The following is an 11,164-nucleotide window of genomic DNA, read 5'->3' on the forward strand; positions in this document are numbered from 1 at the left end:
ATTAATAATATTCAATTTCATACATACATAGTTCTTATGTTCATAGAACTATGAACATAAAAAATGGGCAGGGGCAGGAGTAGACCATTTGGCCCACTTAGACTGCTCTCTGACTTCCAATAAGATCATGGTTGAGCTAAAGTGATCTTAACTTCACTTTCCTGCCTGATCCCATAACCCTTGATCCCTTGTTGATCAAAAATCATCTGTCCAATTTTTATAACAGATTTCCTGATCCAGCCTCCACTGCTCTCTATGGGAGAGAATTCCAAAGACTCGGGATGTTCTGAAAAGAAATTCAAAATGTGCAATTCCTTATTTTGAAGCTGTGGTCCCTGGGTTCAGGACTTCCCCAGTGAAGGGGAACACCCTTTCAACATCTGCCTGTTGAACGCCTCAGAATCTTGTTTCACAAACATCAGGGATTTAAGAACTGACTTAGGTAGAATTTGTGTAAATTTACAACATCAATCTTCTGAAAAGAAGGCACATTTTATCTTTGTTTTTTGCCTTTGCATAAGGGCAATTGAGCTGATAAGTGCAGGATTCAAAGCTTTTGACGAAATGCCTTTTTCAGTAAGTTCTGTACTACTAAACTGTGCGTGGATTTGCAAGCAATTACATAGAGAACACAGCATAGGAGGGGACATTTGGCCCAACTGGGCGATGCTAGCCTTTCTCCACACGCTTTACTGCATCTCAACCCAAGAACACATCCTATTCCTTTCTCTGTCATGCGCTTATTTAATTTACCAATAAATGGATCTATGCGACTTGCTTTGGCCACTCTGCATGGTAATACATTCCACCTCCTCACCACTCTTTTGGATAACAGAGCTTAAACCTTTGTTCAATTTATCTGTGACTTTTTAAAAAATATTTCTGGCCCTGGGTTTTGGACCTCCCACAAATAGAAACATCCTTTCTGTCTATACTGTTCAGACTTTGACTTTCCCTCTACCTTTTTTCTGCTTATGACAGTATCTCTGTTTTGGTTTCATTATTACAAATATAGTTTTTGCCTTCTCTGTCCTTCACTGCCTCTGCATCGTTTTGAGGACATGAAGCTCAGAACTGAGGAGGTTCCATTTGTTCAGTTTAGTAATGATTTGCTTTCATTGCCATCCCTAGGGATGGGTTGAGGAACAAAGGCATTTGAGGGATCTGTTTGCTTGGATTGTGGAAAACCAGTGGACAGGTACAAGTCTCAGCTAAAACTGGAAGCGGGGGACTCATGGTGGGTTGGCAAGTTAGCAGTAACCCCACTGAGCTTTTGTATCTTCTCCCTCATCAGCGTGGCACTGGACAAGGCTGTGGTGCTCCTCAGCATGAACCGAGGAGTGCGGCTGGACAATGTCTGGGGGGTCGGTGGTGGCCTGAGACCTGTCAAGCAACTCGTCAAGGAGGTAAAGTAGGGATCATTGAGAGAAAAGGAGCTGAAGGCTGGTGGAGCTGGGTTAGTCAATGCAGTTCTGCAGTGGAAGTGGGGCATTTGGTCTGGGCGAGAGTGTCAGGTGGGGTTAGTTGTAGAGTTATACAGCATGGAAAAAGACCCTTCTGCGCTGACCAGACACCCCAACCTAGTCCCACTTGGCCCATATTCCTCTCACTCTTTCTATTCACATACCCATCCAGATGCCTTTTTAAATGTTGTAATTGTACCCATCTCCACCACCTCCTCTGGCAGCCTGTTCCATGCATGTATCGACTATTGTGGAAAAAGTCACCCCTCAGGTCCTTTTTCAAATCTTTCCCCTCTGACCTTTTAAACCTATGCCTACCAGTTTTGGACTCTTTCTTCCCTCCCCCCCCCCCGCCCCCCCCCCCCCACCCCAGGAGAAAGACCTTGGCTATTCACCCTATCTATCCCTTTATGATTTTATAAACCTCTTGGGTGGCACGGTGGCTCAGTGGTTAGCACTGCAGCCTCACAGCACCAGGGAACCGGGTTCGATTACAACCTCGGGCAGCTGTCTGTGGGGAGTTTACACATTCTCCCCGTGTCTGCGTGGGTTTCCTTTGGTGCTCTGGTTTCCTCCCACAGTCCAAAGATGTGCAGGCTAGGTGGATTGGCCATGCTAAATTGCCCATAGTGTTCAGGGATGGGTCTGGGTGGGATGCTCCAAGGGGCAGTGTGGACTTGTTGGGCCGAAGGGCCTGTTTCCACACTGTACGGAATCTAATCTTATACAGTCGCTCCATGGAAGAAAGCCCCAACCTAGTCAGCCTCCCCCTAGAACTCGAACTGTCCAGTCCAGGCAACATCCTGATAAATCTTGTCCCCACCCTCAAGTTTAACATCATCCTTCCTGTAGAAGGACGACCAGAATTGTACGCAGTACTGTGAAAGTGGCCTCACCAATGTCTCAGACAGCCACAGTACGAGTCACAGGGACTGTTCTTGTTCTAGCTGCGAAACTGATCTTGTGGCATCTTGCTGTTTACAAACTTGGCAGTTCTTCACATTACAGTCGTGATCACATGCTGGAGGAATTATTTCATTGACTGTGAGACACTTTGCTGGGCAAGTGCAAATTTTACTTTTGCCGGTGAATGCAGTGTTAAATGGAAGTTCTGCTGTGTACACTGACTAGTGTTAAAGAGCTGCAACAGCATTAATGCTTCATGTTCACCAGATGACCCTATTACTGAAGGAATATCTGCTGTCCACAGACTCTGCTGAAGCTGGGCTCTGTCTGCAGAACCTGGAGGTTCCTCATTTTCACCATGAGCTTGTTTATGAGGTATGTCTCACCAGATAGTCAACCCTCCTTGCTGCTTTGTCTGCTGATGCACATTCATCACTGTGTCAGTTGTAATCCCCATACTCCCTTTTTATAAAAGCAAAATGTGCGAATGCTGGAAATCTAAACTAAAAAGAGACAACGCATAAAACAGTAGGTAAGATGCTACTTGTGGAAAGACCATTGACCTGAATAATGAGTTCTGTCTTTTTTTACCTTCTTTGCAGATTCTGCCTGACCTGCTGAGCACTTCCAGCATTTTTTCCATTTCTGCAGGATGTTGTCATCGGCCAGGCATTATCTACCTGTATCTGTGTCACCTTCTAATAACATCATTGTATCATTCAGTGTCTCTGCCTCAATCCTGGTGCTTCTGTTGTTCCCATCTTACTACAACATCATTAACCTCTCTAATACTGTACTCTGCAGGCCGTAGTGATGGTTCTTGAGTCCACCAGCAGCAATGTCTCTGACCTGATTGTAAAACTCTTGAAGAGTTTCTGGGAGTCTGGCTTTGTAACTCTTGACCAGATGAACCGGGTGAGTTTATTGAATCTGCCACTGGGCTTCACGGGGCAAGGACATTAGAGACAAAGTCAATGGAAATCAAAGGGCTGTTCAAATGTCGTCTGGATAATGTTTGATTCAAACGTGAAGGTGATCATCAGGCCAGTTGTAGCTGTCTGAAACAGAGTTACAATTAGCGCTCCACAAATTGGCCAATATTTCCTTTTCAGGTATTTATCCAGTTCTGGATAAGTCCAGTTTTGAAAATTACTGTTGAATCCACTTCCATCATTCTTTTTATCTTACAAATCATCACAATTTATAAAACCGTCCTTGGCTCCTCTCTCTATATTTTGCCAATCACCAACTTTATTTCTCAATGACTGTTCTATCAGTGTGTTTTCTGCACAGTTATTCTATCTAGCTCTTCATAACTTTGAATACTGGAGTACTTTCTTTAAAATGATCATTTACTGGCTTTCAGATCATGTGTTAAAACATTGAAATGGTGAGTTTGGAGGGATACATTTTGATCATTTTACCAATTTATCTAATTTTACCCTATGATCTTGTGATTTCCTTTTTGTTCCTACCTATAATCCCAGATGATAACCTCAGCTAACGTTAAGTTGTTGGACTAGCTGGAAGATGTTTCACGACAGTTATGATTATGTCTTGTAAATCTGATTGGACATGCTTTGGGGCAGGGAGAAAGTAAAGCTCAGTAGCAAAGGAGAGAACACTCCATTTTAGAATAATACAGCCTCTTGCTTCTCTGTTCCTCATTCTTGGGGGTGCTGTCTTTTGGATGCAATGTTAAACCAAAGCTCGATCTGCCTTGTTGTTAATGCCAAATAATTCAAAGAAGAGCAAGAGCATTCTCCTTCGTGTCCTGTCCAATGCCAAACCATCGAGCAGTAACTACCAACACTGATGATCTGGTTGTTATCGTAATGCTGCATGTGGGATCTTGCTTTGCTCAAATTGGCTGCTGTGTTTTGTATATTGCAACGATGGCTTCAGAAGCACTCAATGCCTGTAAAATGCTTTGGGATGTCCTGAGGTTTTGTATCTATATAAAATGCTACTCTTTGTGTCTGTGACTTACTAAAATGCAATCTGCCTTTTCCCCTCCTCTTTTCCACAGGGATTCAAACGCGTGTTTAATGCTATGCCAGATATCAGTCTAGATGCACCAAACTCTTACAGCATTCTGAAGAGTTTTGTGGACCATTGTCACCAACAAGGGGTCATCACTAAAGCTCTCCAAGATCAGTGCCCAACCCGGTAGGATATGAAGCATTGCACTTGCTAAGGAGAAATCCGGCACTTCAGAAACTTAATACCTTTGCAGGTTGTGTCTGAGCATAGGAATGTTCAAGCACCAGAAGGTGGAAACTTTGCAGAAAGTAACTCACCTCCTGATTCCCCAAAGCCTGTCCAGCATCTACAAGGCACATGTCAGGAGTCTGATGGAATACTCCCTACTTGACTGGATTAATGTCACAACACTCAAGAAGCTTGACACCATACAGGACAAAGCAGTGCATTTAACTGGCGCCTTGAACATTCATTTCTGCCACTGGGTCCATAGCAGCAGTGTGTATTATCTACAAAATGCACTGCTGAAGTTGACCAAGTCTCCTACAACAGCATCTAACAAACCCACAACCCTTGCTATCTAGAAGTACAAAGACAGCAGATATCTGGAAACACAATTACCTGCAAGTTCCTCTCCAAGCCACTCAACATCCTGACCTGGAAATAATATCACCATTCCTTCAGTGTCTCTGGGTTAAAATCCTGGAATTCCCTCCTGAACAACATTGTGGGTCAACCTACAGCACATGGATTGCAGTTGTTCAAGAAGGCAGCTCATCACCAACTCCTCGAGGGCACCTAGAGATGGGAGATAAATGCTCAGCGCTGGTCACATTCCACAAAGACATTTTAAAAAAAACTCTGGGTGGCACGGTGTATCGCACCGCTGCGCCTCAGTGCCAGGGACCCGGGTTCGATTCTACCCTCTGTGCAAACTCCACACAGAGTTAACATTCTCCCCATGTCTGCGTGGGTTTTCACCCACAGTCCAAAGAAGTGCAGGCTAGGTGGATTGGCCATGCTAAATTGTCCATGTGTAGATTATGTGGGTTATGGGGGATGGGCCTGGGGGGTGGGGGGATGCTGTGCGTGTCGATGTGAACTTGTTGGGCCAAAGGGCCTGTTTCCACACCGTATGGATTCTATGATTTCCTAAATTTAGCTTTAGTCTGGGTGAGGCAGTACAATTGGTTTAAGCAAGTCAGGGCTAGGGTGGGGAAGAACTAACTATTTGATTTTTGACTTGGTAAACTTCAGTCCCTTTTCCAGCATTTCATCCTAATACAAAGACCAGAATGAGCGAGTTTCACTGCTTCACCTGTTTGTTGTTCACTTTTTGGAGCTTGTAGGTGTATGGTATCACAGGGGCTGCTAAGGAACTGAGAGGTTTTGAGGCCTGGTACATAAATCAGAAAACTCATGAGAAGACACCTAAAGAAAAGGAATAGCTCATAGCATGTGCCCTTTTATGTTTCTGTACTCTTAGAGACAAAGGGGTGGAAGTTATGTTTTGGTTGTACAGAACCTTAGTTAGACGTAATCAGGGATAACGCATTCAGTTCTGAATACTATATCTTCAGAAGGTTAGTTTGTTAAGAACAATGTTGTGGGGTCTGTACCAAATCTTTGCAGTCATCTTTCCCATGAAATAATGTTGGAGTTTGAATGTTTTAAAGTCACTGTTTGATAGTCCATGGTTGTCCATATTAACTTGTGGCATAAACAACAGCTTGGTGTCATAATCAGGTTCAGTGACAAGAACATGTTCAAAGGTTTAAGGAGTGTGGAGCGCTTGGGCAGGGCCTGCAACACACTGACACCTATTTGGGAAAAATGTTGAATTGGTGGATGGAAAGGTCAAGAAGGGTTGTGGGGGCTGGAAGAGGTGACTGCACTAATATAGACACTGGGGAATATGGACATAAAGGTCAAAATTTTAAATTGGGGTCATTATCAGAATGGGAGCCAGTTTAGGTCAGTGAGCACAGACACAAGGAGCGGATGAGACTTAGTGTGAGTTAGGATATAGGTAGCAGAGATGGACTAAATTTCACAAAGATTGGACAGTGGAAGGCTGGGTTGGAGACTGTTGGAATAGTCTGGTCTCCTGTTGACAGCATCATGAAAAAAGGCTTCAGCAACCTGAGCATTGAAGACAAATAGTTGTTTTTCAGTGCTGCAGAATTGATGGGCCAAAGGGTCTTTCTCTGTGCAGTAGGCCTCATGACTTTATGCTTCGTCCGAGGTTTCCCAGGAGTGGAAACCGAGATTTCTTGCCAGTCTTTTAGCATTGACTTGTGAATGTGCTCCCTTGTGGTGGAGTTAGAACCCTACAGAGAATTTCAGTTGAAGCTTCTGCTGTTCATCTAGACAAAGTGCCATTAAAAGTTTGACAAAAATTACTAAAATTAAAAGGTTATGATCATCAGGATACATTGAATACTGCGGCAGTCTTTCTGCTATAGATGCAAAGGCTGAGGAGTGATTTGAGAGATTTTTTTAAAATGATGACGCACTTTTTAAGATGGGTTAGAAAAGGCATATCCATTTGTGGGAGAGCCCAAAACTGCAGATTGTGCATTTAAAATCACTGTGAACAAGCCCAGTGAGAAAGTTCTTCAGTCAGAGTGGTGAGAATGTAGGCTTCACTACAATGTGGAATAATTGAGACGCATGAAACTGACTTAGGAAGATGCTGGATACGTAACAGTGTCAGATGTGTTTAATTTTAAACTTCTGTTGGTCTTTGCATTCCAGATGATATCTATAAAGTTGTGCTTGATGCAGACTATCACTTAGAACACCGAAACGGGACAAGGCCATTGAGCCTGCCCTACCATTCACTGATTATGGCTAATTGAACACTGCAGTGCCTTTTACCCACCATCACCATAACCCTGTACACCGTTGGTAATCAGAAATGTATTGATCTTTATCTTAAACAGATTCAAACTCTAACCCTTCATAACCCGTTGTGGTACAGAATTCCAAAGGTTAACAACCATCGAGTAAAGTAAGTTTTCCCTATCTTGAAACTAGTGGGAACACCTTCATTTTTAAATAGTGGCCTCTGGTTCTCCATTCCACCACCAGGGGAACCATCTTACCTGTCTATCCGAGATAACAAGGTGTAGAGCCTTGTTATCTCGGATTCTCCAGCATTTGCAGTTCCTATTATCTCTTTGCGTGTCTATCATTTTTTTTTAGGTTTCAATGAGATCACTTCTCATTCTTCGAAACTTAGAAAAATGCAAGCCAACTTTTCTCAATCTCTTATTTAATGGACAGTCCCACCATCCCTGAAACAAGTCTGATGACCTATCCTTCCTGAGTTAAGGAGACCAAACTGCGTGCTGTATTCCAGGTGCACACTAACCAAGCTAATGACTTAGGTCCCATTGTACATCTACACCTTCCAACCACGTACCATTTTAAGAATTGTTCTGCACATGTGTTTCTCACACCAAAGTGGACAACCTCATTTTCCACATTAATATTCCATCTGTAATGCTGTTGCCAACTCACCATGCCTGTTCAAATCCTCCTGAAACCAGTTTTCATCTTCATTGTAACACATTCCCTCGTAGCTTTGTATCATATACACAGACTACATTTTTGTCCCACCTACAGATCATTGATATATCATTGTGAACAGCTAGGGCCAGAGTACTGATCTTTGCAGTACCCCACAATCTATCGACATGAGAATGATTAATTGGTTTATTCCTACTGTTTGGAGAGTTAATCAATCCTTAATCTAGGCCAGCACCTCCTACCCATGTGCTTTAGTCTTTCTAATCGGCCTCCTGTAACAGACATTGTCAAAAACCTTCTGAAAATCTAACTATAGTCCACACTCCTTTATCAATTTTGTTTGTAACTTCTTCATCAAACACAATTTCCCGTTTTGTAAATCCACATTGGGCACAGTCAATCTGATTACCATCCAAGTGTCTGTTTATCCTATGCTTTGATAGATTCTAGATTTCCCTTTTGCTGATGTAATGTTGACAGGTCTGTAATTCTCAGTCGTCTTTCTTGTTCCTTAAATATTGTGGTGACATTTGCTACCCATGGAATCATTCAAGAATCTAGAGAATCAGCTTAAGAGGTTGTTTATTTTCTATGTCCAATGTTTTGTTTGTTTTCTGTTCGGTAATTGTGGTGTTCTTTCTGTCATCTATTCCCAGGGAAGCCAAGCCTGCTGTGAGTGAGGACAGGAGTAACTGCGTTGTGCAGGTTGACCAGTAAAAGACCTCCATAAGTCAGAATGGCTGCACCTCAGCAAAGTGTAATGTATCTACACCTGAGGTGCACTGAGATTTGCGTCTGGGTTCTGTGGAATAAAAAGACAAGGCAAAGAATGAGGAGGCATTGTCATTGTTTTAATAATGGCAAACTTGCTAAAAATGTGCTTCTGAGCTTGACTGTGCTGATCTGAAATCGGGTCTTGGGCAGTCGGTACTCAAGGGTTCAGTATAGAACCGAAGCCAGTGGAATGTGAAACTTTGAAGTGTTTCCCATCAGGAATGAGTATCAAGTAAAGTCAGACACTATTTGAGGATTTTGTTTTATTCTGGGCATGTTGCATGCTGCCATATACAAAAGTCAGCTGTATAATTGGGACACTTTATAATCTTTATGGCCTCTTGACAATAAAGTTTTACATTTCATTACTAGAATCTTATTTTTACTTTAATAACATTCATGGTGCCACAGGTGGGTTGATATACAGACCAATAGAACCTGTGCCCAGGAGCAGAGTGGATTAACACACAGAACAACAGGGCCTGTGCTCAGGAGTGGAGTGGGTTAATGTTGAAACCCTGTGCCCAGGGCAAGAGTGGGGTAACACAGACCAGTCAGGCCTTTCATGACTTCTGGATAATCTAAAGTGTTTGACCATCAAAAAATACTTCTGGAGTGTAGTCAATGTTGTGGGAAGAGTTGATTCTATTTTTCTCAATTTAGAAACAAAATAACTACAGATGCTGTAAATCAGAAACAAAAATAGAAATGAATTGAAAAGCTTTGTAGGTCTGGTAGCATCTGTGAGGGGGAAATCCAGTTAATGTTTCTGGTCAAGTGACCCTTCCTCAGAACTGATAGTAGCTAGCAAAATGTCAGTTATATGCAGAAGATGGGGTGAGGGGAAGGGGGTTAAGGAGTGAATGATAGGTGGGGATAGACCCCAGAGAGAGGTTAGGCTGACAAAGGAGTGGATAACGAACAAAAGCAGAACTTGACAAAATCTCAGCAGGTCTGGCAACATCTGGGAAGAGAAATTAGTTAATGTTTTGGGTCTTGTGACCCTTCCTCAGAACCCTCAGTGAATATCAATCTGGCTAGGAGGGGAATAGCTATTTTTGGGGACTGTTTGTGGCTAACAATGGGTTGTGTGTAATAGCAGACTGTTTTTTTCACTGTGTCCTACACCTACTCAAACACAACATAGGTGCCGGGGAACATAAGCACTACTGTTGAATAGCAGTGGTATAGGGGTATGAATTGAGGGGGGGAAAAAGGCCAGATGTGTAGAATGGGTTAATGGTGAGATCCTGTGTCCAGGGGAAGAGTGGGTTAGACTAGTAGGGCCTTTCAAGACTTCTGGATAATCTAAGGTGTTTGATCATCAACAATGTACTTTTGGAGTGCAGTCATTATTGAGCCTGGACGGCTGCAGGGTCCCTAAGAAGAAAATGAAGTGTTGTTCTTCCAGCTTGCACTGAGTTTTGCTGGAGTACTGCTGCAAACCTGAGACAGCTGTTCACCAAAGGTCAGGCTTGTGTGTTAAAGTGACAGGCACCTGAAAGTCTTTTTGTTATTTTGCAAATGTAATGCAAGTGATCCGCAAAGCAGTCACCTAGTCTAAGCTTCGATTCTTCGATGTGGAGGAAACTACGTTGTGAGCAGTGAATGTAATAGACTAGATTGTGTGAAACTCTGGTTCACTGGGAAGGTGTGTTTGGGCCCTTGGATACTGAGGTGGGGGGAAGGAAGTAAATGGACAGGTGTTGTACATCTGTGGTTGCTATGGGATGTGCCAGGAGGCCTTGGGATGGGGAGGTAGCGGTTGTGGGATTCAAGGGTGAGTAGGGTGTTGTGAAGGGAACTGTCCCTGCAGAAGGCTGACAATGGAGGGGAGCTAAATAGGTGACTGGTGGTGGCATCTCGCTGGAGGTTGCAGAAATAGCAGCTAATGATCCTCTGAATGTGGATGCTGGTGGGATGATAGGTAAGGACCGGGGGAAATCCTATTGCTGTCGCATGTGGGAAGAGATGGGGTGAGGGTGGAAGTGCGGGAGATGTGTTGGTCCTGGCTGAAGTCCTGTCAACAACAGTACTAAGGAATCCTCGTTTGAGGAAGAAGGTCAGCATTTTGGAGGCTGTCTTGTTGAAGTTGGAATCATCAGAACAAATGCAACAGAGACAGAGGAACTGGGAGATTGGGATGGTGTCCTTTACAGGAAGCAGGGTGTTAGGATGTGTAGCCCAGGCAGCTGTGGGAGTTGGTGGGTAGCTAGTTCATCCCCAAAAATAGAAACTCTGATGTCAAGGAACGGAAGATGGGTTCAAAGATAGACCAGGCAAGTGTTGACAGCGCATAGGAATTGGAAGCAAAATCAATAAATCTTCTCAATTCTGGATGAGAGAGGGAGACAGAACCCTGGTGGGGGTGAGATAGGTAGAAGGATTGCATGTTCATGGTAAAGAGGTGGTGGCTGGAGCCTGCAAACTGGAAATTCTGAAACTGGTGTAAAGTGGCAGAGGAATTGTGAATGTAAGTGGGGCAGGGACTGGACAAGGAAAGA

General features: G+C 43.5%; 1 protein-coding gene across 4 annotated transcripts in view; it reads left to right on the plus strand.

Annotated features, from left to right (window-relative positions):
• Positions 1 to 9,028, plus strand: part of LOC125458449 (programmed cell death protein 4-like) — a 28,627-nt gene extending 19,599 nt beyond the window's left edge. For 3 of the 4 annotated variants that reach the window (XM_048543718.2, XM_048543722.2, XM_048543719.2), the window contains 5 exons: positions 1,295 to 1,406; positions 2,637 to 2,744; positions 3,174 to 3,284; positions 4,399 to 4,538; positions 8,543 to 9,028. In XM_048543718.2, coding sequence (XP_048399675.1) covers positions 1,295 to 1,406; positions 2,637 to 2,744; positions 3,174 to 3,284; positions 4,399 to 4,538; positions 8,543 to 8,603 — 532 coding nt within the window. In that variant the 3' untranslated portion in view covers positions 8,604 to 9,028. The remainder of the gene's footprint in view (positions 1 to 1,294; positions 1,407 to 2,636; positions 2,745 to 3,173; positions 3,285 to 4,398; positions 4,539 to 8,542) is intronic. The other variant, XM_048543720.2, reaches the window with a different exon arrangement.
• The last annotated feature ends 2,136 nt before the right edge of the window (positions 9,029 to 11,164 follow it).

This window comes from Stegostoma tigrinum, chromosome 13, assembly GCF_030684315.1.
Source record: "Stegostoma tigrinum isolate sSteTig4 chromosome 13, sSteTig4.hap1, whole genome shotgun sequence".
Taxonomy (NCBI): Eukaryota; Metazoa; Chordata; class Chondrichthyes; order Orectolobiformes; family Stegostomatidae; genus Stegostoma; species Stegostoma tigrinum.